The following is a 23,801-nucleotide window of genomic DNA, read 5'->3' as shown; positions in this document are numbered from 1 at the left end:
CTATTAGACATTTGTGTGAAATAATTAGCGTGTGAATTCTGTGTTTTGTGAGGTCACAGTGACCTCTGACCTTTGACCAGACTCCCATAATCAGTTTATGTGTGTCCAAGTGGGCGGCTGTGCTATATTTGAAGAAATTCCCTCAAGGCGTTCCCGAGATATGGGTTCACAAGAAGGGGACAAAAGGACAACTCATAAACATAAAGCCTCCAAACACGGCTGGCACTTCCACGGAGGTGTAAAAAAAACATTCCTGCAGCAAAGATAATAAACTCTGCTGGTGTAAATATGACGTAATGCAATGAAGATATGATGGTGGTCTCCAGTATCATCCCACCTGGGGATCCATGATATGAAAAATAAAGGTTGAAGACCCCTGCTGTTGACTACAACATCCAATAAAAAAAAGTTGAAGGGCAGCGGACAGTTTATTGCCTTTTCCTGAAAAAAAAAACAACAGCCTTGTTATATTGGCTACGCACATGAATACAAAATCTGGCATAATAACAAAAACACAGTCAGTCCCCTCGCTTTGAGAGTGGCAATTTTTATAACGTTTTGAATAATGCATTCAAAATAGACCTGAGGATGTGAAATAAACATCGCTATGTCTCTGCCTATAAAAAACCCTAAACTCAAACTCACACACAAGCAAATGACATTCACCGAGCCCGAGCAGTGAATAGGTCATCTCAGGCATACGTTACATGTCGGCCATGTAAATGTGCCTCTGAACAGAAAAGACTGTGTTTTAATTAAACTTTTGATTCACTGAGAGGCAAAAAGAAGCTGATCAACATGAGCTACTGAAATGTTTTTAGCTCACTCTTTCCACTCGGTGTGTCCAGCTAATAAAACACACTAATAAAACCACAGGAAAACAACAAAAAAACGGGAAACATTTCCTGCCACACTCGCATCTCAATTCCAGAGAAATTAACCGAAAGTGAAAACATGGCGGAAAGCAGTGGAACGTGACAAGTGCCATGTGGAACACAAAATTGGATTCAATTAGTCTGCTGATTTTCGTCTCATATCCGCCCCCCCCCTCCCTCCGAGCGTGAGCGCTGATATGCATTATGAGCAAATGGAGAGCAGCGATTTTCTGCTGTGCAACACCTTTAACAGGCAGCTGCTCGGAGACGGCCGGCGCTGTAATGTGTTTTTGGCTGGAGCTCAGGAGAGCTGGGTGGGAGGAGGACGCCTGATAGCATCTTTACTGCCTCACACAAACAAGCTGGTCAGTATGGAAGTGGTGGTCTGGCTGAGTGAGTGTTTGTGTGTGTGTCTGTCAAGTTGACTGCTGAGTGAAAGTTTGACTTTAGGCTGGCACTTTGGCACTGACGTGTGTGTGTGTGTGTGTGTGTGTGTGAGGCGCGTGCATGCTTATAAGTTTATGCATGGCTGATTTATGGATTCAGGCGGCTCCTATCTCCCTCCCTCTCCATCCTTTCTGCAGACCCTATCTGCTTATTTTTTTAGGTGTTATGGGCTGAGGGGATACAGGCTGAGGAGGAAGAAGAGGGAGAGCGAGAGACAGTGTGTGTGTCAGCATAGTGCCCGAGAACTGGGGAAGTATAAGCCCTCAGCCTCTCTCCTTATTTTTATTGAGGAATGTATGAATGTGGAGTGGGGAGTGAAATACATTGTGGGTCTTAACTTGTGTGTGTGTGTGTGTGTGTAGGTACAAAAGGCTCTCTGTGGTGTCTGGCCAGCTGTGGGAGGTGAATAATAAGGAGTCGTGCCACTCCAGCCTGCTACCATCATTACACTCATTATATGTCTTATTGGACTGGGAGAGCTGTGAGTATGTGTGTGGGAGAGAGAGAGAGAGAGAGAGGAGAGGGAGAGGGACGTGTGTGTGGTAACAAGGACGCCGACGAATACACACTAGTGCCCGATGTTTAAGTAAATGGTCCAGATGTGAGATGTGAGAGTGACTAATCCTCTCCAGTGCTTACGTCTTTATCTATTGTGGTCGAGTCCACGGAGACGAAGTCCTAATGTTTCTCAAGTCTCTGTGACACATCAGTTCAATTAGCAGCGCCGGCCACAACACACTTTGTCAAACACTGACTTCCTCCTCTCTCTCTCTCTCTCTCTGTCTCCCCACAAGTCTGACTCCATAATGAAGCCTGCTGTCGGCCAGGAGCAGGTCTCCTGGCTACACACCAGTGCGCGCACACACGCCAACGCGCACACACAAACACTGAACAACACAAAAAAACCTGCACAAGTGTGTTCACACATCAGTCTGCCTACACAAACACTGGGTACTTAACTTTCATTTCACAGCCTGGCTGCACTACTGAATTTATCGCAGGTAAATAGAACAGCTCTCGGTGTCATTAAGCAGCTCTGCGCATCGTCAGTTCTGCATGGCCCCATATTTGACTTACTTAACTCTGTGAGGGAGAGTCAAGATGTGCAGCTCTGCAGAGAAAAATGATCCTTTTCGATCATCCTCGGATGTGTAAGACATTTGATGTACAGTGCTTTGGAGTATAAAGTAGGAAATTCGAGAAATTACTTCCTGAAGGAGATTTGTTCCTTCGGTGCCTGGTGAAGAATGTAATGGGCAAACTCAAACATCAACTGAAAACATCATAAAGTAGCCAGGAAGCTGAGACTCTGACAAAGCCAAATTAAGACTGCATGTTTGCTGTGATGTATTGTGAAGGTTGGACAAGTCTGTGGGAGTTTTCCTCTGTTCTAGGGATAAAAACTGAGTCCTCACAGCTGATCAATAAGCTGACTGCAAAACTAATTAATTAATTATAGCAAATATACAAGTCACTTTAATCTTTTATGCTCATGAACAATGATTCCTTCAACTCCTCAGTCGGCCTTGATAAACAGCATGTGAGTTTTTTACGATGAGGTGTGAAGTGTAAACCCGCTGTGACGTGGGGTCAGCAATATGGCCGTCACCATCTCGGTTTATTCGAGCCAGAAGTGACCACATTTGGACGAGAGGGTGGAGATAGGGAGGATATCCCGACTGGATCTGTCTGAAGATCATTGATCAAGCATACCCTGCTTTCCCTTCCATTTTATCCTAAATGGGACCATAATTTACTAAATGAACATCATGCTGTGTTGAAGAACCCCTCAAACTAGTGATTGAGTCCATGAATCATGAATAAACCATTTACTGTGGTAATAAATCAAGTGATAAGAAGGGCCACAAAGAGGTGGGTGGTGCTGGGGAGAGCTGAATGAACCCTGGTTACTAAAACACGTCCACCTAGCTGGAACTACCTAGCTAGCTAAAGCTAACAAGCTATCTGTGTTTGCACAGAATTGCAGGATCAGGGTTCAAAAAGATGCTGGTAGCATCACCGGCGCTCTTTTTCAGGCACCCATCATGTATTGGCCGGGAGTTGTCGACCATCACCCTGGTAACCAAGAAAATGGAAGAGCCTTGTTCTGGCTGTGTTTGTCCATCCTGAGCTTTATCAGTCTGAAACCGAAAAGTCCATTTGTGGGAGCAGATTGTTTGTACACTGACTGTTGCTGGTGAGTGTTGTGCTTTTATCAGCCTACGCGTTGTAAGCTTGTTATCAGCTGTGTGGTCAGCCCTTGTTAACATATCGTTAATAGCCGTCAATCAAAACCAACAGCGATTTTCTGTCAGTGGACACGGGCTCCTTATTTGTGTTTATTCACCCCAAACAGCCAGAATACCTTACTGTAAATTATCCCTGAGATAGCGAGTAATTGTCGGCATCGAAGGTGTATGTCAAGGTGTATGCTCAAGTTCAGTTTAGCTTTTGGTCAAAGGAAATCAGCTAAAGCGATCTAAACCGTTATTGTACCAGCCTGTAAACATAAAGTTGGGCATTTTAATAGGGTCTTGTGGGGATTGACTCACTTTTGGAGCCAGCCTTAAGTGGCCATTCATGGGACTGTAGCATGTTGCACTCCTGTTTTGGCATAATTTGTCAGCCCCAGATATAACCGCATTGTGTTTTGGCAGCACTTAAAAACTTCCAAATCTTGGGTATTAATAACTTCTTTTTCAGAGTACCTAACCTTAACTGAATTATGACTCATCACTTCATTGACATGGAAAAAAACATGTTTTTTTTCCCTCCAAGTCATCCAAGGTCGGCTGACTGAGCTCGCATCCTATTTTCCAGAGGAGTTTTTGAGAAACGACGCAGGCAAACACGGAGTCAAAAAGCGCTGGTGGTACGCTGCATCACCAGATTTTGCCAGCTCCTCCGGGGAGTCAAACCTGTACTGCGGACACAGTGAAACGAGAGAGACGGAGCAGCGCGGTGCATGGACCAGGGCTCAGACTGATGAAGTTGCAGTCATGTGGCCTTTTGCATCAGCAAAATAAGGCACGGAGCACCTCAGGACTAAGTACTTCGATGATGATAAGACTGCTGAGGGCAATGGCACACAGGGCAACACTAGGGCAGGTCTGATGGAAATTATGCACCGAGAGTTTGTTTCTTTTAGTAACATTTAGTTTTTACCCTAGCAGGGCTGTAAAGTCTGTGGAGACACTTTTGTTTAAACTTAAGTGTCCTTGACCTGAATCCCTACTAGCTTCACTTGAGCTCTTCTGTATCTGACTCTGCTGTGAGCTCCCTGTGGAGGGGTTGTAAGTGTAGAAAATTTCGCTTCGGGGATCAATAAAGAATCACAAGAAATGTATCAACTGAACGCTCAGTGATTGACCTGAGACTGGTTACTTCAGTCCATCTCTGTACACTTTTCAAACTTTCATGTAAGTATTTCTCTGCCCGAAATCTCAGTAAATCACCAAGCAGATGTTGGCTCTCTGCTGTCGATTAATGTCTGGCGAACGCCTGGAGCTGACCGCAGGTGGCTGCAGCGATATCAATCCTGGCTGGTAAACATGAATACACACAAGTACATAGCAAACACCAATGAATAAGACATACACGGTGTTCATGTATTCAGGTCTCAGTTGGGTGCCTGGTCTAAAAAAAAAAAGTAGCTGTGATGACAGAAGCTGCAACATGCGTGTGTGCAATTATGTGTGTGTGTGGTCTCCTTCTGTTTAATTAAACTTAGATCCATCCGGGGGAAGAGAACTCCGACAGATGGCACATAAAAAAACATCACATTTATCACTTTTTTTTGGGGGGGGGGGATACTTGATGAAATTAAAAGAACACACTCCCATCATCATTGATCTTCGAGTGAGGAATACAAATTTATATAATTCATTTCACTGAAATGTTTTCCTGTCTTGAACACTTAAGCTTTACTTCTTCCGGGCATTAAGTGCATTGAAGCGATTGTTATACATTACCAGCTGTGTCATTAAGCACCTTATCAGTGTTGTAAATGAAAGGCGGCAAATGTTTCTTTGATCTGAGTAAATATGCAGCTTGAGCACAAGTTAGCCAAGCTGTCCAAATAAAGCCGTCCTCGGGAAAGAGAAGGTGTCTGCAGAAATCTGCATGTAATTACAACTCTGGCGGGTGACATGGCCCCAATTAAGTCCGCGCGGACCGTGCTCGGAGACAGGGAGTCGATGAGGCAGCAAAACAAAAAGGCGACAACAAGTTAAAGTCCGAGAGACGGAGTGGGTGAAACAGACAGAGGGAGTATTGAGTCCATACAAGGTGATCTTTCGACCTTTCCCGCTGACCCGCCTCAGCTCTCTCTCGTATGCCACTTCCTTGCCTGTAATCACTATGAACCTGTCCCCTCGGCTGACACCAATGAAAACTCTCCCTTACATCTCCTGCTCAGTGAGCCTGAACTCGTCTCCAGACATCAGAAATACCAGACACTCAGGGACGGGCTTTCCCCTTTTGGAAGCGGCGGCGACGAGCTTGCTCCTCGGGTTCCCTCGCGCTCATCGTCGCTTTACTCCTCTGAACCGAGTACCTCCAGGAATGCTGCTGCATTCCCAGGATGCTCCGGTGAGGATAATGGTCGCCGCGTAGTGACAGAAATACGACAGCTGCCATCCGATGGGAATGTGTGTGTGTGTGTGTGAGAGAGACACGGAGAACGAGAAGGTAGGTACACGTAGCAGTGGGTGATACGGTGTGAGTGCTAAATTGCGACTTAATGGGAGGTCAGACTTTTCATTTGGGCGTTGCGGAGCTACTAATGTGTCATGGGCAATTATCAGATACTATATATGCTCTTGGGGTTGCGAGGCCTTGTGTGGGATGTTTCATAATGCTGGCAGTGTGTTCTTTAGCGTCACAACGGGCCATTACACAACCTGTGGGATGTGCTTTTTCAGCTAAATGTTATTTGGGTCGTTGAAGGCTTTTTCAGTGTTTGGCAGAGCTTTTTTCTTTTTTTTTTAAACAAACACCATCCAAGATCCTTTTAATTTTACATGGTGTCCAATCGTTTATTCCACACGCAGACACTGAGAAAAGGCATGTATTCACACATGCAAATACAGCATCAAAGAGGTAGCATCTGTGTGTAATCCTGATTATAATCTTAATTCTACGCCTAGATTCAAAGCAGCTATTCAGTGTTTTTTTTTCCCCTTAAACCATCTACAACTCTTTTTTACTCAAAATGACAAAGAAGCAAACAAACAAACAAAAAAACACACTTCAGGGATCTCATGCATCCACAAGACCCTGACCTATATTCTTTAATCCGTTTCCAAGAGGGACACGAGAAGCTACAGCTATCATGTTCATTCTCTCTTATTTTTACCCAGACTGTGGATGAGTGTGTGTGCGTGTATGTGTGAAAATGGCAACAGAAATAACACGAGCATCACATAATTCTGTCAACAAGAGGAGCGGTCGTATTTCAACACTTCCCTTGCATCATCCATGCTTTGGAAAAAGCTTTGCGGCAGAAAATAAGCCTATTCATATGTGAAGTGATTACTGTGTGTGTGTGGTATTAAATAGGTCTTGGTAATAAATCTGATGGCTGCTGCCACTGTATAAATATAGCCAGGGGATTTGGTCGTGTTAGACGTTCCAATTTCATCACCACTGACTCTTCATCGCATTAAATGACTGAGGCTCAGCTCCTAAACAATGAGCAGAGGGATAGAAAGACGGTGCGTGCATGAGAGCCATTGTTTCGCGTGACATACCTGACCACACCCGGGACAGTCGTTGCCGTTCTCACAGGTTCTGCGACGTGACTGGATGCCTCCGCCGCAAGGCTGGGTGCAGCGTTCCCATGCCGACCAGGCTGACCAGTAGACGTGCGGCGGGCAGGGCAGGTGTTCGTTACAGTACCTGGGAGGGAAGAGCGTGGACAGCAGGGGGTCAGTGTGCAGATATCTCTTTACTTTATTCACATTATAACTTAGTTTTAAGTAGATATACATTTGTCTTATTAAGGATAAGATCTAGCGTTCAGTCAGACAACCACACAACCAGCAAAGAAGAAGAAAACAGATGAAAAGTCGGACAACCAGAAAAACAAGCGACAGTTATTGACAACAACTACAAAGCTTTTTAATCTCCAGGGAGAAAGGAACGGTAGAATATATATATTAGCTGTTTGCAATTTATTACATTTTCAAGGAGCACAGCACCATTATATATATATATCTGCCAAGGCTAGTACGTGATATAGTGGGATATCCAAGGTTACACATTCATTAATTGAATTTTTGTACAGTTGGTGGAAGCACAACAAACAAGCTGTAAATACAGAACTGATGGATAATCACGTAAAAAGCTTTTAAGGACAAAGATCACAGCAAACTCTTGGCTGTTTACACATCCAGCAGTATGGAGCAACATTAACAATTATTTAGAGTCATGCTTTTTACTCTGCTAGCACCAGATTTTTGGCCCGGGATGGTCCAGGGCGAGGTGGTTAGCATGATTTCGGTATATCTCTGCAACATGCATGGACCTGTCACATCAAAACTGTTATTTCTTCACAATCTTTTGATCATTTTAGTTAATTTTTAAATGTTTTTAAAACTAAAATTCTCACATATTGCGTCTTTAATATCTTAGTGTATTCAGACGTGCAGGAACAGACCTTCGTTGTCATGGTAACAATAATAAACACATGGTAAACAAAACTGCTTGGTTAGGGTGAGGAAAAAATAAGTTAGTTACATCAATTAATTAATCAATACCAGAGTGTGTTTATCTGGAGCAATAGTCAGAAAACATGGGCTTTTGGTCTAACGGGACATTGGCTCCCTTTGGTGGTGGGCTGGTAGTGTACAGTGGGTTGGGTGGGTTGAAGGATGTTGGTGAACAGGATGAGATTGAACCAAGCTGCGGACATGAAAATCAATGAGCAACAATGAGCTGAAAGATGCTGAAAATGTTTCGTAGAGCTGAAGGCTGCTGTAGATGTATCACTACGAGTGATCCCTTTCACACTGCACACACTCACTTGATCCATTGTTATTACAGAAAAAATGAAGAGTGCAGCTTTAATTGGATTGTGTACTCTAGTTACAAGATTTAAATGACAGATACGAGGCGGCGAGCTTTAACAATGAGCTTTACTCATGCTGGATAATGACTGACACTGTCTTTTGAATGGTCTGTGGAAAATGAAATAGCTACTTTATCTGACTGAGCACTAAAATTAAATGTGAAGGGCACTGAAGACGTCACCACACTTCTAAAACCTTGCCGCTGAACTGAAATAGCTACAAAGAGTTCATACCACAAGACAGGGCAGTCTGAACGGGCGTGTAAACTCCACTTAAAACAAACTTTAACAAATCCCGGCGCATGTCTTTGATGTGGCCGCAGACTGCAGAGAACACGGTGAACGTCTGATCGACTCATGCTAGCAGAGACAGGTCCGTCTGCGTGTGGCGTAGCAGCCAGCGTTGCATAGAAGAACATCTAAGAACATTCCATCTCCAATCTTAATGATCATGCATATGCATTTTGCATAATTCATTGACACAGCCAATTAAAAAAAGCCACAATGATGCATGCATCATCTCTAATTACATCGTTTTACAAGACAGGATTACTGCGATGTCTAAAATACTTAATTACTCAGTCCCCATTATACAATAACGACAGACGATTGCCAGGCTTATTAGAGCCATATAATTTATTTTACAACTTCTACGCATCCTATAAAATTGCTTTTATTGCTGTTTTGTTGTGTTTTGGCGCACGACTGCCTTTTGAGGAAAACTGAGTCTTCTTGTGCTAAAATAGCTTTAACTTTATACCCTTCCTCTGGAGGCTCAGGCTGGGTATTTCCATTGTGCTCCTCTCAAAAAACTCTTGCTATTGTTCGTGGCAAATCAAAAGCTACACTCTGTATACCCCGGTTATAAAAAATCCTTAGAGCAGAGTGTTCTTTCCCACTTTTTACTAATCTGCACGCTTTTAGCGGGATGATACGGCGGGGGAGTGCGGAGCAGTGAGGAAGAGTGTGGATTACAATCTCGCCGAAGCCTGAGAGGAGGAGGAAGACGCGCACCCTCACGCGCACACAAAGACAAAATACCCCCGCTGTGCACCGCAGCGCGATGAAAAGCTGCCGCGATCAATATAAAGCAGATTTAGGGCTTCAAAATCATCATCATACACACTTTAATCATTTCAGACAAATCAGAGGCTTTAGTCCCTCTTATCCTTTTCTCTCCTCTTTAAAAACACACAGAGCTGATGGGACTAAAACGCTGCTAATTACTCGCTATAGGCTGAGTAAGCAGTGTGGACGAAGTCAGTATGCTGAGGAGAAATACTGACAGAAGGTTCATAAACGCAGGCATTAACCAGCCAGATTTAAGCCCACAGCGCTGCTGCTGCTGCACGGTCGGTTTCAGAACATTTGCTTTATCTTTAAAAGCTCTCCCTGCTGCAAACAATCAGGGCCAAACTTTAGGGGAGCCTGTCGGCGGAAAAACACCACAGAGAAGAGGTGAAAGAAGAAGGACTTTGAATCTTTCTTTTTTGTTTTTTTCCAGTTATGTTTGTTTATGTACACATGAGCCCACGCCATATGCATTCATGTCTGAACATAAAGTCTGGAGCGTTAATTCGAACGGGGCACTCGAGGCAACACGGGAAGAACAAAGTGAGTGAGGCTCGCAGCAGACGCCTAACACCTCTGAAAGGAGGCCTGTGCCCCATAAAATAAAAAGCCTTTTGCGGCATTAAAAGAATCGTTCGGTGAGCAAAAAAAGCTGATAAAATGCCAGTCCTTTTTCATGCTATGCGTATTAAAGCTCGTACAGAGGACTTGACTTATTTCACACATGGGTAGCTATAAACAACAGATGTGCTGGAAGTTTTTGGGACGTTGCGACACAGTTGAAAGTTTTTTTTTGGGGGGGTGATATGCATGTCTGACACACATGGATACGCTCATATCATGAACACACGCAAAAAACATTTTCTCGCATCCCTCGCCTATCTTTTTCTCCCTCAGGCAGACTCAGACTGACGCAGCATAATTCATCTGTTAACACATTTTCTCTTACTATCTGTCTGTCTCTCTCTCGCACACATTCACGCACAAAATCTCCTCTCGCTTCTCTTCTTCTTCTTCCAGCCCTCACAGCTGGCCCCTAACTGGCCTAAGGTGTTTTTAAATAGCTGAACGGAGCAAGTACCGAGAGCAGTGAACAAAGGAGATTAAAGAAAATAAGAGGGGGTGGCAGAAAAAAAAAACCTGCTTCTAGGCCTGCCGTGGTCTTTCGATGCCAGCCAGCGGTTTCGTTGGTGCGTGTAGGTGGTGTAACTGCGCCGTGGCCGGTTCACTCAGAGCTGCTGGTGGAGCAGTCGTTGAGAAAAGGACTGCTCAACCAGGAGCACCAGTGAGTGAGAAAAGGGGTGGTGGGAGGTTAAAGAAGATGAGAAAGTGTGAAAAAAGAGGATGCAATATGAGGTTCATCCTTGAAGGTCCGTATCCAATAACTCGTCCAGCGCAATGCTTTTCTGTTGCCATGGTAACAATTGGTAACAATTGATTACTCCCTTTTCCTTCCCCATACCCTCTGAACTGTATTTATTTGCTCTTTTCCTGCCTCCACCTGTGGTTCACAGCAGGAGTTGGATGAAAAACACCAGCGTGATGCCTCACAAACACTATGGACACGGGAGAGGTATGCCCGAGTTCATTAAGCAACACCCATTTCTATTAAAAGGGAATTTAGAATAATGTAATAGAGCCACGGCGTGTCTAATTTTCACCACACCACGGAAGCTGTCAAGGTTTTCCTCAGTTGTTTTTTGATTTGGCAAACGCTTGAAGGGAAAGTTTGAAATAACCCGAACAAATTGAGAGGCGAGCAACAACTTCTCAGCTCTTGACCTTTTCTACCTGGGCTGCTTTGTGCGTCTCTTTGTGCTTTGTCACACTCCCTCTCCTTGAAATACTGATTTATTTTTTTGCAGGCCTTGAAGGTTGCTTAGAAACCACACAAACATCTTTAAAAAGGCGATTATTCTACGCCAAAGCCTCCAAAGCTTCAAAACGCAGCCTCGGTCTGTGTGTGAAAGCCAGATAATTACCCAAGCACAGGCCTATCCCACTCATTCCTTAATTGGCTGTCACAAACTTGGACAGAAGTGAGGGGGGGAAAAAAAGAAAAAGGAACAAGAAAAAGTCACAGTCAAAGTCATACTTACAAACTGCAGGTTGCAAATTATGGAACAAAGAGCCTATTTTCTTTTTCATGACACGCACGCAAATCCAATCGCAGCTACAGCATGAATTTGCTTTCATCAGGGCATGGGAATGAACGTATGAACATGCAACCTCGTGTGTAGGTGTGCGCATTATACCTCTCCTCGCGGTTCTGGCCCACACACACTCGTCCGCCGTGGCGAGGGGTCGGGTTGCTGCAGGAGCGCTGTCGGACCTGGAAGCCGATGCCGCAGCTGGTGCTGCAGGGAGACCAGGAAGTCCAGGGAGTCCAGGCTCCGTTTCTATGGAGACAAGCGGAGCAGCATTAGTCTAAGCTACAACTTTAGCCACCGATAGAAGGACAACAACGAGATAAGAGCGAGAGGAAAGTCACATTATTCTCACGAGCCGATAACACCGCGAGGAATGACTTTGCTTTCTCATAGAGGGGTTACAATGTGGCTTAAATTTAAGTTCTGGAAGCTGATTTGAGGCTGTAAATCAATCTAATTAAGAACACATAACAACACAGAAGTCACAGAAGATGCTTTTCTGCCAGATCTTTATTGTTCAGGAAGAAATAAAGGGGCAGATAGAGATGAGTTTCACAGATGAAGATCAAGGTTTCTGAGGCTGTTATCATAAAGCTACAAAGAGTCGCTCCTAGTGATGATGATCCTGTGACGAACGAGTGACGATCCTGGCAAAGATAGAAGTTATTCACAAAGCATCTAAGCCCTAAGAGGCGCTCCTAAGGTGGAATGTTGCGAGGAGTAGAGAGGGAGGACTTTTAAGAGACAAAGGACTTTCTGAAGCAGAGGAGAAAATGGTGGGAAGTTAAAGAAATAATTCTCCAAATGCTAAATGACGATGAGTTAATGAAACGCTACAGTTTATCATGCTGAGATAATGTTTTTGGTCAATCTCATTAGATATGCACTCCCATCTCCAAACCAACGCAATAAAGCTACAAAGTGATCACAACACTGAGATATTTGGCAACTGCGAAAATGCAATAGTGCGGCGGTGATGACTCGGGTCTGTCGCAACCTTCCACCAGCGGAGTGATCACACAAACAGCTTTCACAGTCCCCCTCTCCCCTCTCGCTTTATACTGCAACACATACCGCCAATTTTCACATTCCTCACTGGTGCATACGACCAAAGGGAACGAGGAGTTTATCTGTCGCCCCATGTTCTCCAGCACCTTCCTCTTTGTTTGCGCTGTAACACCTGCGTCGATCTTTCCTTTTAAAATGGTTTCATGCTTGTTAAAATCAAATACATTAAGAAGGACTACTAAAATTACCAGCATGGTCGATATAAAGTGTTGTCTTAATAGTGACTAACTTCCATGAGTAGTTCCTGTTGATTGCCTGCCCAGGATATAGCTTGATGTATATCATATGTTAATGTTTAACACTGTATTGATGGCAGATGTGTATCTCATGCTTATCAGGCAGCCTTTTCACCGTCCTTTAGTGTAATTGTTCTTTTTTCTTTTCAACTCTTGTACAGTTATGGTCACAGACTCTTTCTACATGTCCCTCCATCCATCAGCTGCATTTTTCTCTTTCTGTTTCATCGTAAATTTAATATCTGGGGCTCTGGTAACTTGCGATAAGCACATTATTACTTTCAGACATTAATTAGACTAAGAGATGTAATGCTTCTTAAACAAAATCATAGACGAATGAATTAATAATGAAAACAATTCTTAGCTGCCTTATCAACACAGATGTGACATCTTTTATGCATGGGTATGTTCATAAGCTCTGTTTGGCAGGCACAAGATTGATGCACACCAGCAGATAATTTTAACTCGGAGTGTTAAAAATCATTCTCGTATCAGCTGAGCGAGCGGCGTGAACAACACCCCATCAACACTTTTCAGCCCCAAATAAGTGACACTGAATGTGTAATAGGAAACAATTAAATGTGTGTGCATTTCTGATGACTAGGTGTGAGGATGCAGGGAATAAATTAACAATTTTCGGTATCTACACCCTTACTGTGCCATCCTCTTTATACAAAAGACCACTGTGCATATTCATAAACTGCCGGCAAAGACAGATGTGGCGTCGTCACAAAAATCATTTACCTGGAGCAGTTGGCGACCTCCACGCTGATGCCATGGCACTGCTGGCCTCCGCACTGAGGGGCGGGGTTATCGCAGGCTCGTGTCCGACACAGACAGGACCCCGCGCTGCCTCCATCATTATGACTGCATGTGGACCAGCCTGACCAGGAGCCGAAGCCTCCATCCACAGTCACGTTGCGGATCTGTTAGCAATGAAAAGAGCAAAAAAAAAAAAAATAAACCATTTCAGAGTAATGGCCTTTCTCGGAAAGTGGTCATTGCATTAGACCGATGCTCTCAGGGATGTGTTGCTCTGGGAAACACCGCCCACGGCTACTATGGCGGACGCAAACAGAAATCAATTTCCCTCAAATAGATGCAAAAAAAACAGCATTACATCATCTACAGCACATCCAAAATTGTGCGGTTATATGGGCGAAAATGTGCCATAAACACGAGGAAGATGTATGAAAATTGTCTCAGGATATGATGAGATTCCAGAACAGCAAAAGGGAGATTCAGAGAGGAAAATCAATGCCGTGAATGGACACATTCAAAGGACAGAAATATGAGGAAATAAAAGTGGCAACATAAATAGATATATGAAGCAAAACAGAATGAAACGGGAAGGCTCCGATATTGCAGGAGCTATGAATTACGAGTGGTGTCCTTGGCGTACGAGCTAAACACAAAAAAAAGCACCGGCGTGAGATTCCGAGCTGCAGATGATATGAGCCACGTCGCTGCTGCATTCCAGGGTGATTTAAAAATGCAAAGGACACTTATGTACGGGGGGAGAGGCGAGAGCGTGATCATCAGCTGCTTTGGCAGAAGCAGAAATAACGCCTGCCCTCCGCTCTCGCTGGTAATTGAACTCTGCCGTCTGCCTAAATGGGGGACGCTTGGCTAAGACAGACAACATTTGCATCAGTGGGCTGCAGAGAAAACAAACAGCTAGACAGAGACAGGCAATATTGCACCTTTCTTCACCAATCATTTACAGCTTAGACCATAACTGATATAGGGCATGAATATATACTGATCAGTCGAAACCACTTAGTACTATCCAGTGCTCTGCTGGAAAACCTTGAGTACTAGGAATCTTGTGGATGCCACGTCCACACCCACCTAAACATAAACATTGTACACTCCCTCATGGCAACAAGTTCGATCCATGGAGGCCCCACCGTGCATCAGACTTAGCATTTTTGGGTGATGCTTTGAGCCCTGTGGGTGGTGATGTAGGGCCTCCGTGAATCATACAATTCTGGCACGACCCATGGACGGTCGATCGGTTTGTGATCTGGGGAGTTAGGAGGCCATGTAGACGCCTTGAGCTCTTAGTCATGTTCTCCGGGCCGTTCCTGAGCAGTTGCGATGTGGCAGGGTGCATCATCCTGCCGCAGGGGTAATTGCTATTGCCGATTGCCAATGCCATGAGGGGTGTACTTGAACGGTAAGGTGTTTGGGTGGTGTGTGTCTAGTGGAATCCACCAAAAATGCCAGGACCCAAGGTTTCCCAGCAGAACATTGCATTGTAGCGAGTGGGTTTCAAGATTGTGTACACTACAGATCAGTGTATGGCGTTATAAATCTCAGGTTGAATATTTGACCCTGAAAAATACATATAAATAAATAAAAGAGTAGGTTCTTTCATTCAAGTATAAAGCAGAAAGAAAAGGACACAAGAAAAAGGGTGATCGATCAATCCCGAAGGATGATGAGAACCACTCATGCTTTATGTGGTTTATAATAGAAATCATTTCTTTTTCACAGGCTGAAATTGGAACAGCTGTCCCATTTTTTTATTCTAAAGAATATTTTCATTTTACCTGAGTGAAAAACATACAGAACACTGACTAAGACTTGTACCTTCCCCTGAAATAGGAACTAATTTTTTGCTCGGTTTCCATATAGATTTGAGACTGTGTTGCCAGATGGTGTTTGGGAACAGGTTGGTAATGTGTATCCGCTGTCCCTGCCTACACAACGCAACTCACTGTACAAACCCTTGACTGGCCTCCAGCTCCAGACTTCCAGACATTCAGCCAGTTAAGCCTTTTTAAAAACTGTTAATGGACTCATAGGGAGTGAAACACTAACTGTGATAAAAGGCAGCTTCTTGTTTCCCTGTTTTTTTTTTTTTTCCAGCTTGGCATTAAATCGTTGCCGGCAAACAATTTAACCATCCTGCTCTGGCTTCACGAGCCCTATTGTATGGCCATTTCACTCTGCCAGCATTCAAAGTTATAACTGCCAAAGTTAATTCATGCTCACGCTAAATGGATCGGACCTGGTTAGACCAAGGGTAAGTGAGTAAATACAGATGACATTGCCGGTGTGGACGGTGCTGTGGCCAAATACAAATATAAAATTAAAGGCTTGGTGGCCACGCTTCTGCTGGAAACACAGATTTTTGCTCAAATCTTGCATTGGAAGTAATAGTTTGGAGACAGATAGCTTAGCTTAGCTTAGTGGACAGGAAACCACTGCTCATGTTCCCTTTATGCACTGATTAAACGAGCGATATATAAAGCACACAATGGGTTAACTGGTGAGCTTCAGAGGTGTGGATCGTTTTATTTGTTATTTATTTATCTTTGGACAGATCCAGGCTGGCTGTTTCCAGTCTTTATGCTAAGTTAAGCTGACTATGTTTAATGTAGTAATGCTACAGAAATGCTGCAATTGGCTGAGGGAGTTTCAGTCTCTAGTGCGTGAAAATAAATGCTGAGTTGCAGCCAATGTGACTTGGCAAAATTATAATGTGTGTGCCTGTTTATGCATATAGGCATGCATGTATATATAAATATATATATTTATACATATGTGGATGCAGTATTGGCCAAGTTTCTGCCACAGCTTTGCTGACAGATGCCACTGGGCGCTCAGTGGCTCAAATGCCAAATATCCCTCTGAACACGAAGCCACATTAAAGAGTAGGGAGGCGCACCGCACTCTCTGCTGAAAATGATGTCTGCGAAACGCTTAAAAAGGAGTAGAGCCATTCTGAAATTGATAGGCTTGCCACCCCCTTATACTGCTCCCAAATTTGGTGCACGTTAAAATAAATGGATGAGATTGTTCCGCTAATGAACAAGTAGTCAGAGGTGAATGATTGAGGCAGCGCTCCGGATCATTCCCGGGGTGTGCGTCACTCCCTTAAAGTCAAGTTGTTCAATCCCAAGATGCCCTTTCTCCGGCGCGGATGTGTTTCCGAGGCTGGTTTTTAGGGGCTGCTGCTTGGAGATTGTGAGCGTATGGAGAGAATACAGAGCAGGCTGTGGCTTCCAGAGGAGCACAGATGAATGTGAGTATTAAATCCACGTGAAGAGGAGAGCATGAAGGCCGGGGAAGGATAATTGTGTTTTCTTACAACTTGAAAGTTTCAAAGTGGAGACAGCCAGTGAAGTAAAATGATGTATGTAGACATCAGGTAGCAACTCACAGGGCATTTTGTGATGCTCTGCTCCCACTGACTCATTCTGACACTCTCCTCCAGCGTGGTGCATTTCTTCAACAACAGGTCCCAGCCACAGTACGGGTCCCTGGCCCCCACACAGGCTCTGAAAGGACGAAGAGAATAAAGTTAACTCTTTTTTTTTTTTTTTTTTTTAATATGCTTTTATTAAGCTGTCTTATGTGAATAGAGATAGCTCTGCACTGTGACAGGACACACAATCAAACATCAGGTTTAGACAGGGAGATTAAAAGAGCAGAGATTATGGAGAAAGTTGGGAGATAAGGTGAGGAACTGATGGATGTAAAAATAGGGAATGGGAGAGATAAGATGGGAGAGGAGGGCAGGGGGAGAGAGTGGCAAAGGAGAGGAGGGGAGAAACACTGAAAAAGAGACTGGGAAGAGACAGAAAAGTGTCGAAGCTGGAAATGAACCTGGACGAGAGGGAGGAGAGAAGAGGAGAGGAGAGATAAGACAGGCAGGGGAAAAATTATAATTTTGTTTATTTATGAATGGAGAGTGCTACGGTTCCCTACGATGCTTACATCGCATCAGCGGCCTAAAATTATGTCTTAACACAATGCGCTGATTTCTCAGGTAATCTTCAGCGCCAGGATTATAGTTCTGTGTCCGTACACAGACACACACAGACACACAGACACACAGACACACACACACACACACACACACACACACACACACAGACAAATACATCTCTGACTCAAATAGCTTATCAGCCCAAAAAATATTGACTGTGAGGATACTGTCGCGAAGATAGCTGGATCCGTCTCTGCCATATCTGCTTCGGGTTGTTTATCGAGTGCAATAAAAAGCCTGATGTTACTCTTTTCATGCAAATACTAGTCTGCGGTGACAGCACAATGACATATCTCCCGGCTGCAAGCATCAGCGCCGCCTGACATGCCTCTAGTGAAACGCAACCAAAGTTGTCCGTGGCTTTCATAACAACGAAGCGAGCGCCGACACAAGTGCACTTATGCAAGGACACGGGACTAATGCAGCCATCCATTTGAGAATGCGGAGAGGCAAACACCCGGTGGTCGCTCGCGCACGCAGGGTGACTGACGTAGCGTCTGGGTGGCTAAGGAAAAGCAGAGAGTTATGGATAGGGATAGAAGGGATGACGGCAGCGGTGCAGAATGAAAGAGAGACGGAACAAGCTAATACCTGTCTTTCAGAGGGCCTTCAGGGCCTTGCGGTTGTACACCACCCATCAGTGAGCCGCACAGCAGACAGCCAAAAAGAGAGACAGCCTTCTAATATTTCAAACAGGTAAACCTCAAAGAAATGTCAGCGATGAACCCAGTAACTCTCCCTGTACTGTAGCTGCCAGTTCGTGTGTGAGCTTTTATTTCTTCTATCTGTTTTGTTTTCCCTCGTTCTCTCTTATAAAAAAAAAGAAAAAGAAAAAGCCGTGAAAGAGGTGATGAAGTGCCATAATGGCTGCTGCATCTATCACAGAGCCACAGCTGTAACATGAAGCCTTGACTCTTCTCTGTATTCCAATAACAGCTTATTGTGCGGGAGATAAGGAATGCAGGTGCGATTCCTTTTCTCTGCGCGCGATGATGGATGGGATCCCAATCTTACGGTGAGTCTTCGCACCGCGGCCTCTGTCTCGGGTTCTCTTTGCCAATATTTATGCCTTGACGGCGCGTCTTCCAGACGGACGGAAACTCGATACAGTATATCTGTTTAATACACACACACACACACACACACACACACACACACAGCTGCAGCACGGTTCAATGACGAGAGGAAGACAGTGAGACGGACAGACGGAGGGCAGCCCTGGGCACCTCCAGTGGCTCAGACAAAAGCTGATTTACGGGGTTTAAAATCTCAGCGAAGGCCCCCTGACCAACACACAGGCCTGGCCCTCGCAGATAAAAAGCATCTTATGAAAGAGGCAGCTCTAAAACGTCGTCGTGTGCATATTTGCTTTTGACAGTTTCCATTGAGATTAATGGTGTTTTTGTTTGTGCGCTGCACTCACTCTCTGCTCTTGTGGTAGCTGCATCTCTTGAGCGGGATCTTGATGACCTGATCTCTAACACCGACATAAAGCTCGCTCCGGCTGTGCAGGATCAGCAGGCTCCGGATCGGCTGCCGCTTCCTGGGTGGGAACAGCTCGATTTCCTCCAATAGGCAGCTCCCCGTGGACTGATTGAGAGGAGAGAGCACTTTCCTGATAGTACCGTAATCTGGAGGGGGAAAAAAGGGAGGAAGAGAGGATTCGGTCACGGAGAGGAAGGAGGGTGTTTATCTGTGCGAGGGAAGGTAAGAGTGGTGAAGAGTGAAGAAGAGGAGGGGGAAGAATAGCAGAGTCTGAGGAGGGACACAGAAGTCGAGGTGAACTCAGTGTGAACCACACACAGAAATCACTCCCGAAATAAGAAAGACTGGTGGCGGCTGACGTGCCAGGCTTGGTTATGCCATCAACATGCAGTGCTGTAGGTGCAACCAGGGAATTGGTTATGGCACCTGAATGCATGATTTCTGGCCTACTTTTCTTTGAGGGGGATATTCCAGGGGAAGAAAGCACTTTGTAGTTCTGAGAAAGAAAAGCGTGGAAATGCACGTCATTGTGAATACGTCCTGACCTTTATTTTTATGTAAGGTAGGCCCCGGGAGATACAGTTAGGGGCAGATTTTCTTTTGGGAGAGCTAAAACAAACATAATCTATTATACATGAAATCCCCTGGGTGAAGAAAAAGTAATTAGGTGCACAGGGATGCCATGGGAAGAAGGGTGAATTGCTAATAGATTGTTTCAAAGTAAAGGATGTAAAAGTTAAGTATTGCTCCGAGCAGGGTTGGACAGCAAAGAATTACTTGGTAATGTGTTGCAGTAGTGTTACTTTTTCAAGTTACAAGTAGAGTGAGGGATTACAATGCAGTTACTGCTCCCAGTAATACTTCATTATTTACTTCCAATCAGTGAGTAGACTGGTCCAGGATATGTGCACTGTTTTTCCAACCCTAAGCTAAGAAAATACCTGTTGTTATGTTAACATCTTAGAATTCTTGTATTTATTCATTTCTCTTTGTGCCGCTGCAGCGCACTGAGGATCAATAAAGGGATATCTTATAATGTCTCCTGTTCTAATTCCACACAAGTTGAAATTACCTTTGCTGTTGAGTAATTACGAAAGCAATGTAATTTAATTAGTGATATGTAATGAGTAAGTGATTAAAGTTTTCCAATAACTTTCCAACACTGGCCTGTTAATTATTTTTTCTCAAGGCATGTAACTTCACAATCTCTCAACTCCATTACTGGTTTTAAAAAGTGGCACTTTGGGGAACCGGGAACTTTCGGAAATCTTTTGCAGTTAACTGAATTCTGTTCACGTTAACTGCGAGAGAAAAATACTGCTGCAGGGCTGAAATTAGTAATGAGGGCTGAGTAACAAGGGAGTTGAAATCTGCTGTTTGAATAAAGGAACCTTACACCTTGACATCTTTGGACCCCCAGTTGGGAGCTATCAGGTTTTCCACAACGGACCCAATCAGCGGCGAGCATTTATGCGTTAATAATAGAATGTGATTAGGTACAATATGTGCGCTACCCAATGGCCTTGGCAGCGTTTCAGATGTTTTCATTAGCGTCTGGGTAGTGTCTGGGGAACTTGCAGTGTGGGCAGTTCTGGTCCGACGCTACATTGATCACAGCGCCATGCAAACAATGAGAGGGGAGTTTTCGAGGGAGATGCCAAGCACAGAGCCACTGAACTGGAACGGGCCGTGCGTGCGTGCGAGAGGGTGTGCTTGTATGTGTGATATCCTAAAATAACACCGACGGTACAACAGGAAGATCATGTTGACATTTCCCAGTGGGCCTACGGTACATTAGCACAGTGAAGTGGGTCACTACGTTCAAATTCTGTTAGGCACATCCGCTCATAATCCATATTGTCTGTTATATCATAATACAGAACAGACACCGACCGCTGCTGTGTATCTGGTGTCTTGCTGATACTGTTTCCAGCACTTTGCCAAGTCCAACATCACACATTGTCACACCCGTGTGATCAAACAGTCCGCTGATAAGCAGGCAGCGCCGTGCAGTTCAGACAGGGATAACGTGGAGGGGTTAAATCAGAGCTGCATGTATGTATATGTTCTTAATCACTCGTCTGTCTTCTTTTGACACATGTGGCTCTTGGCTGTTTCATAGAGTCTAAGATCTCTTAGTGAGGGGTTGCACCAGAGTGATACGTTGTGCATATGGAGGACATATGGAGGCGAAGGGCGATCAAAGTTGTGTCAGACAGCTAAGCTTTGATGTCTCCTCAGAATTACAGAGCTATTGGTTTCATTATTCTTCTGGTGGGCCCTTTTCTCATACATAAAGTGCAATTTGGGGACTTGAAGCTCCTGAACTTGGTTTTATATTGTATGTATTCATCTATAAAAATCAACCCTCATGACAATAAAAGCGTCAAGTAAAGCTGAAGCTGGCAACACAAGGTTAGGTGTTATTTTTTAAGAGTTTAGCACTTTAAACTATGTTCTCCAAGACTATGCAGGTGTGAGTTGATCAGATTAGCCTGACAGTGCTGGCAACATTGGCAAACATCCCCACCACTGTCATTATTGCTTCATCCTGACTGGTGCTCGATAGTATGCGACGTCCAGAGCCCTTGAGCAGAGAGAGTCGCGCCATTGCCTTTCACTCCAAGGCAATTTCACTCCATTTTTTCACTGCAACGGCGGATCGTGGAGCCTCTCAATAGTTAGCCACTAATACTAGCAGCTCAATAGAGTTTTAGCAGAAGAGCATTTATGCATTTATTGACTACTATAACCAATAATTGCTGTTCTGTCTCTATATATTCTCTATACGCTTCCTGGAACTATCTGAGGTCTCCGTGAATCTAGTGACAGTCAGCATTTTGAACTTTCGTTGCTGCGACTCTCTCTAATTAATGGCTCTGGTAAAATTGTAACCCTCATGTTAACAGAATGATTAATAATTATAAATACATACATTTAAACAATAATAAATGAATACATAAAGTGGAATATTAAATGGGAATGTAGATAAATAGAGGAATTAATACAAATACAAAAGGTACAGGTACATTGATATACAGGTAAATCACTTAATGTAATTTTTTTAATTAATTAATTGAATTTATCTTTGGCATACAAATTGTTTTACTGAGTGATTTAGTCGCTTATGATTTTGGCAGGTTCAGTCCTCCATACGCCCACATTAAACCTGCGAAAGCAGACAAAATTATAGACTAAAACACAGACATCTCTTCTGTGAAATTACCAAAAAAGAAAATTACATATTTATGAAGAGCCCCATCACTCATCTTAGGATCACAGCAGACACATGCAAGACTCCCAAAATGACGTCAATGATTAAAAAAAGAAAGCAACATGTACAGTATGTAGACACAAATAGTCTACATGTATGAAAACCTACTGATTTTGCTAAACATACACTCAGAAGTCACTAAAACCTACCAGTAGCCAAGTATATGATGTGAAACAGCATGTCTTTCCCCTGCACCACATCCACCGCCACATGAGTGAAGCGCACGTTGTCCTCCATGAAGTAGGGCACGGGAACCACGGGTTGGACCACCTCATGCATCAGCAGAAATTTCTGAGCGTCCTGCAGGTTTCTTTCAGTCAGGTTCACGTAGGAGCCGGAGTCGATGGTGCCGCACTGTGGAGGACAGAGAGCACAAGTTTGACTGACTCTGTTAATAACAGCCAGGCTCTTTGGGATTGGAAAGCTACATTAATAAGTGAGTTTTTGCCCAGAAACGCCAGCAGAGACGGGAAAAGGGAAGGACCGAATGATTAAATGAACAAAGCTTTAAAGTCGATTGCTGCCTCGTTGTGATAGTTTGCTATCCTCACAACCTGAAGGCTTTGTAGTCAATACACCGCGGCTGATGGGGGAAGAGTGAATGAATGTTTGACTGAGCGAGTGGTTATCTGTTTTATTAGATTCTTCCTCATATGCATATATATTGCTGGTGAGTACCCCAATTGTAATGTTTCTGATTGTTCATTCAAAAATAAGCTAATATCTTAAAAATGTTTTCATCTTCAGAGCTTCATTATTGCCTTTCATATTACACAAAAAAACCCCATTCTCTTATGGTGCAATACCCTTCAAACAAAGTACCCCGAAAAATATTAAAATGTTTGGATCTGTCTGAAAAACAGTCCAGTTGGAATAAAATAAGCATCTCATATAAATAGGTAGACTTCATTGTCGCAGATTAATTTGGTTTTATCAGGCGTTGTTGGCTCGACGTCCTCATTCTGCGTCCCAGCAGAGTTCTCCAACCTGGAGCCGAGTCGGTGCCACAGCTCGTTGTTATAACCTCTAATATCTAATATGTACGATATTTCCCTGAGTTCTTTTATTAAAATGAGCTCAATAAAGCGAACGGTCTCCAAATGGGACTTAAAACAGAGAAGGGGAGTTGAAAATATGGTTTGTATTTGTGTGAGTTTCTGTGTGCTTTAATAATAAAATTGTTAATTTCTTTAGTCTTAATGACATGATTTTTACTATATTTCTTTAATTTCTTGTGGGATACAAAATAAGAAATTATCTTTGGCATTTTGAAGCTGAAAGATGTTCATCATACTGCTGAGAGAGGCAGGCTTTATCATCATGGCACACTGTAGCACAGATAGCGT

At 43.9% G+C, this 23,801-nt stretch overlaps 1 protein-coding gene across 3 annotated transcripts in view; it reads right to left on the bottom strand.

Annotated features, from left to right (window-relative positions):
• The window catches only part of sema5a (sema domain, seven thrombospondin repeats (type 1 and type 1-like), transmembrane domain (TM) and short cytoplasmic domain, (semaphorin) 5A), a 128,320-nt gene that overhangs the window by 28,888 nt on the left and 75,631 nt on the right, over positions 1–23,801 (bottom strand). For all 3 annotated transcript variants that reach the window (XR_014621200.1, XR_014621201.1, XM_084340692.1), the window contains exons 10-15: positions 22,605–22,809; positions 19,120–19,327; positions 17,088–17,205; positions 13,661–13,842; positions 11,718–11,861; positions 7,073–7,220 (exon numbers count right to left, since the gene is read on the bottom strand). Coding sequence is in view for 1 of the 3 variants with exons in the window: in XM_084340692.1 (XP_084196818.1) it covers positions 7,073–7,220; positions 11,718–11,861; positions 13,661–13,842; positions 17,088–17,205; positions 19,120–19,327; positions 22,605–22,809 (1,005 nt within the window). In the remaining 2 variants the exon portion in view is untranslated. The remainder of the gene's footprint in view (positions 1–7,072; positions 7,221–11,717; positions 11,862–13,660; positions 13,843–17,087; positions 17,206–19,119; positions 19,328–22,604; positions 22,810–23,801) is intronic.

This window comes from Pagrus pagrus (genome assembly GCF_965226575.1).
Source record: "Pagrus pagrus genome assembly, chromosome: 20".
NCBI lineage: Eukaryota > Metazoa > Chordata > Actinopteri > Spariformes > Sparidae > Pagrus > Pagrus pagrus.
Note: the sequence above shows the minus strand (reverse complement) of the source record. Positions and strands in the feature narration are given on the sequence as shown.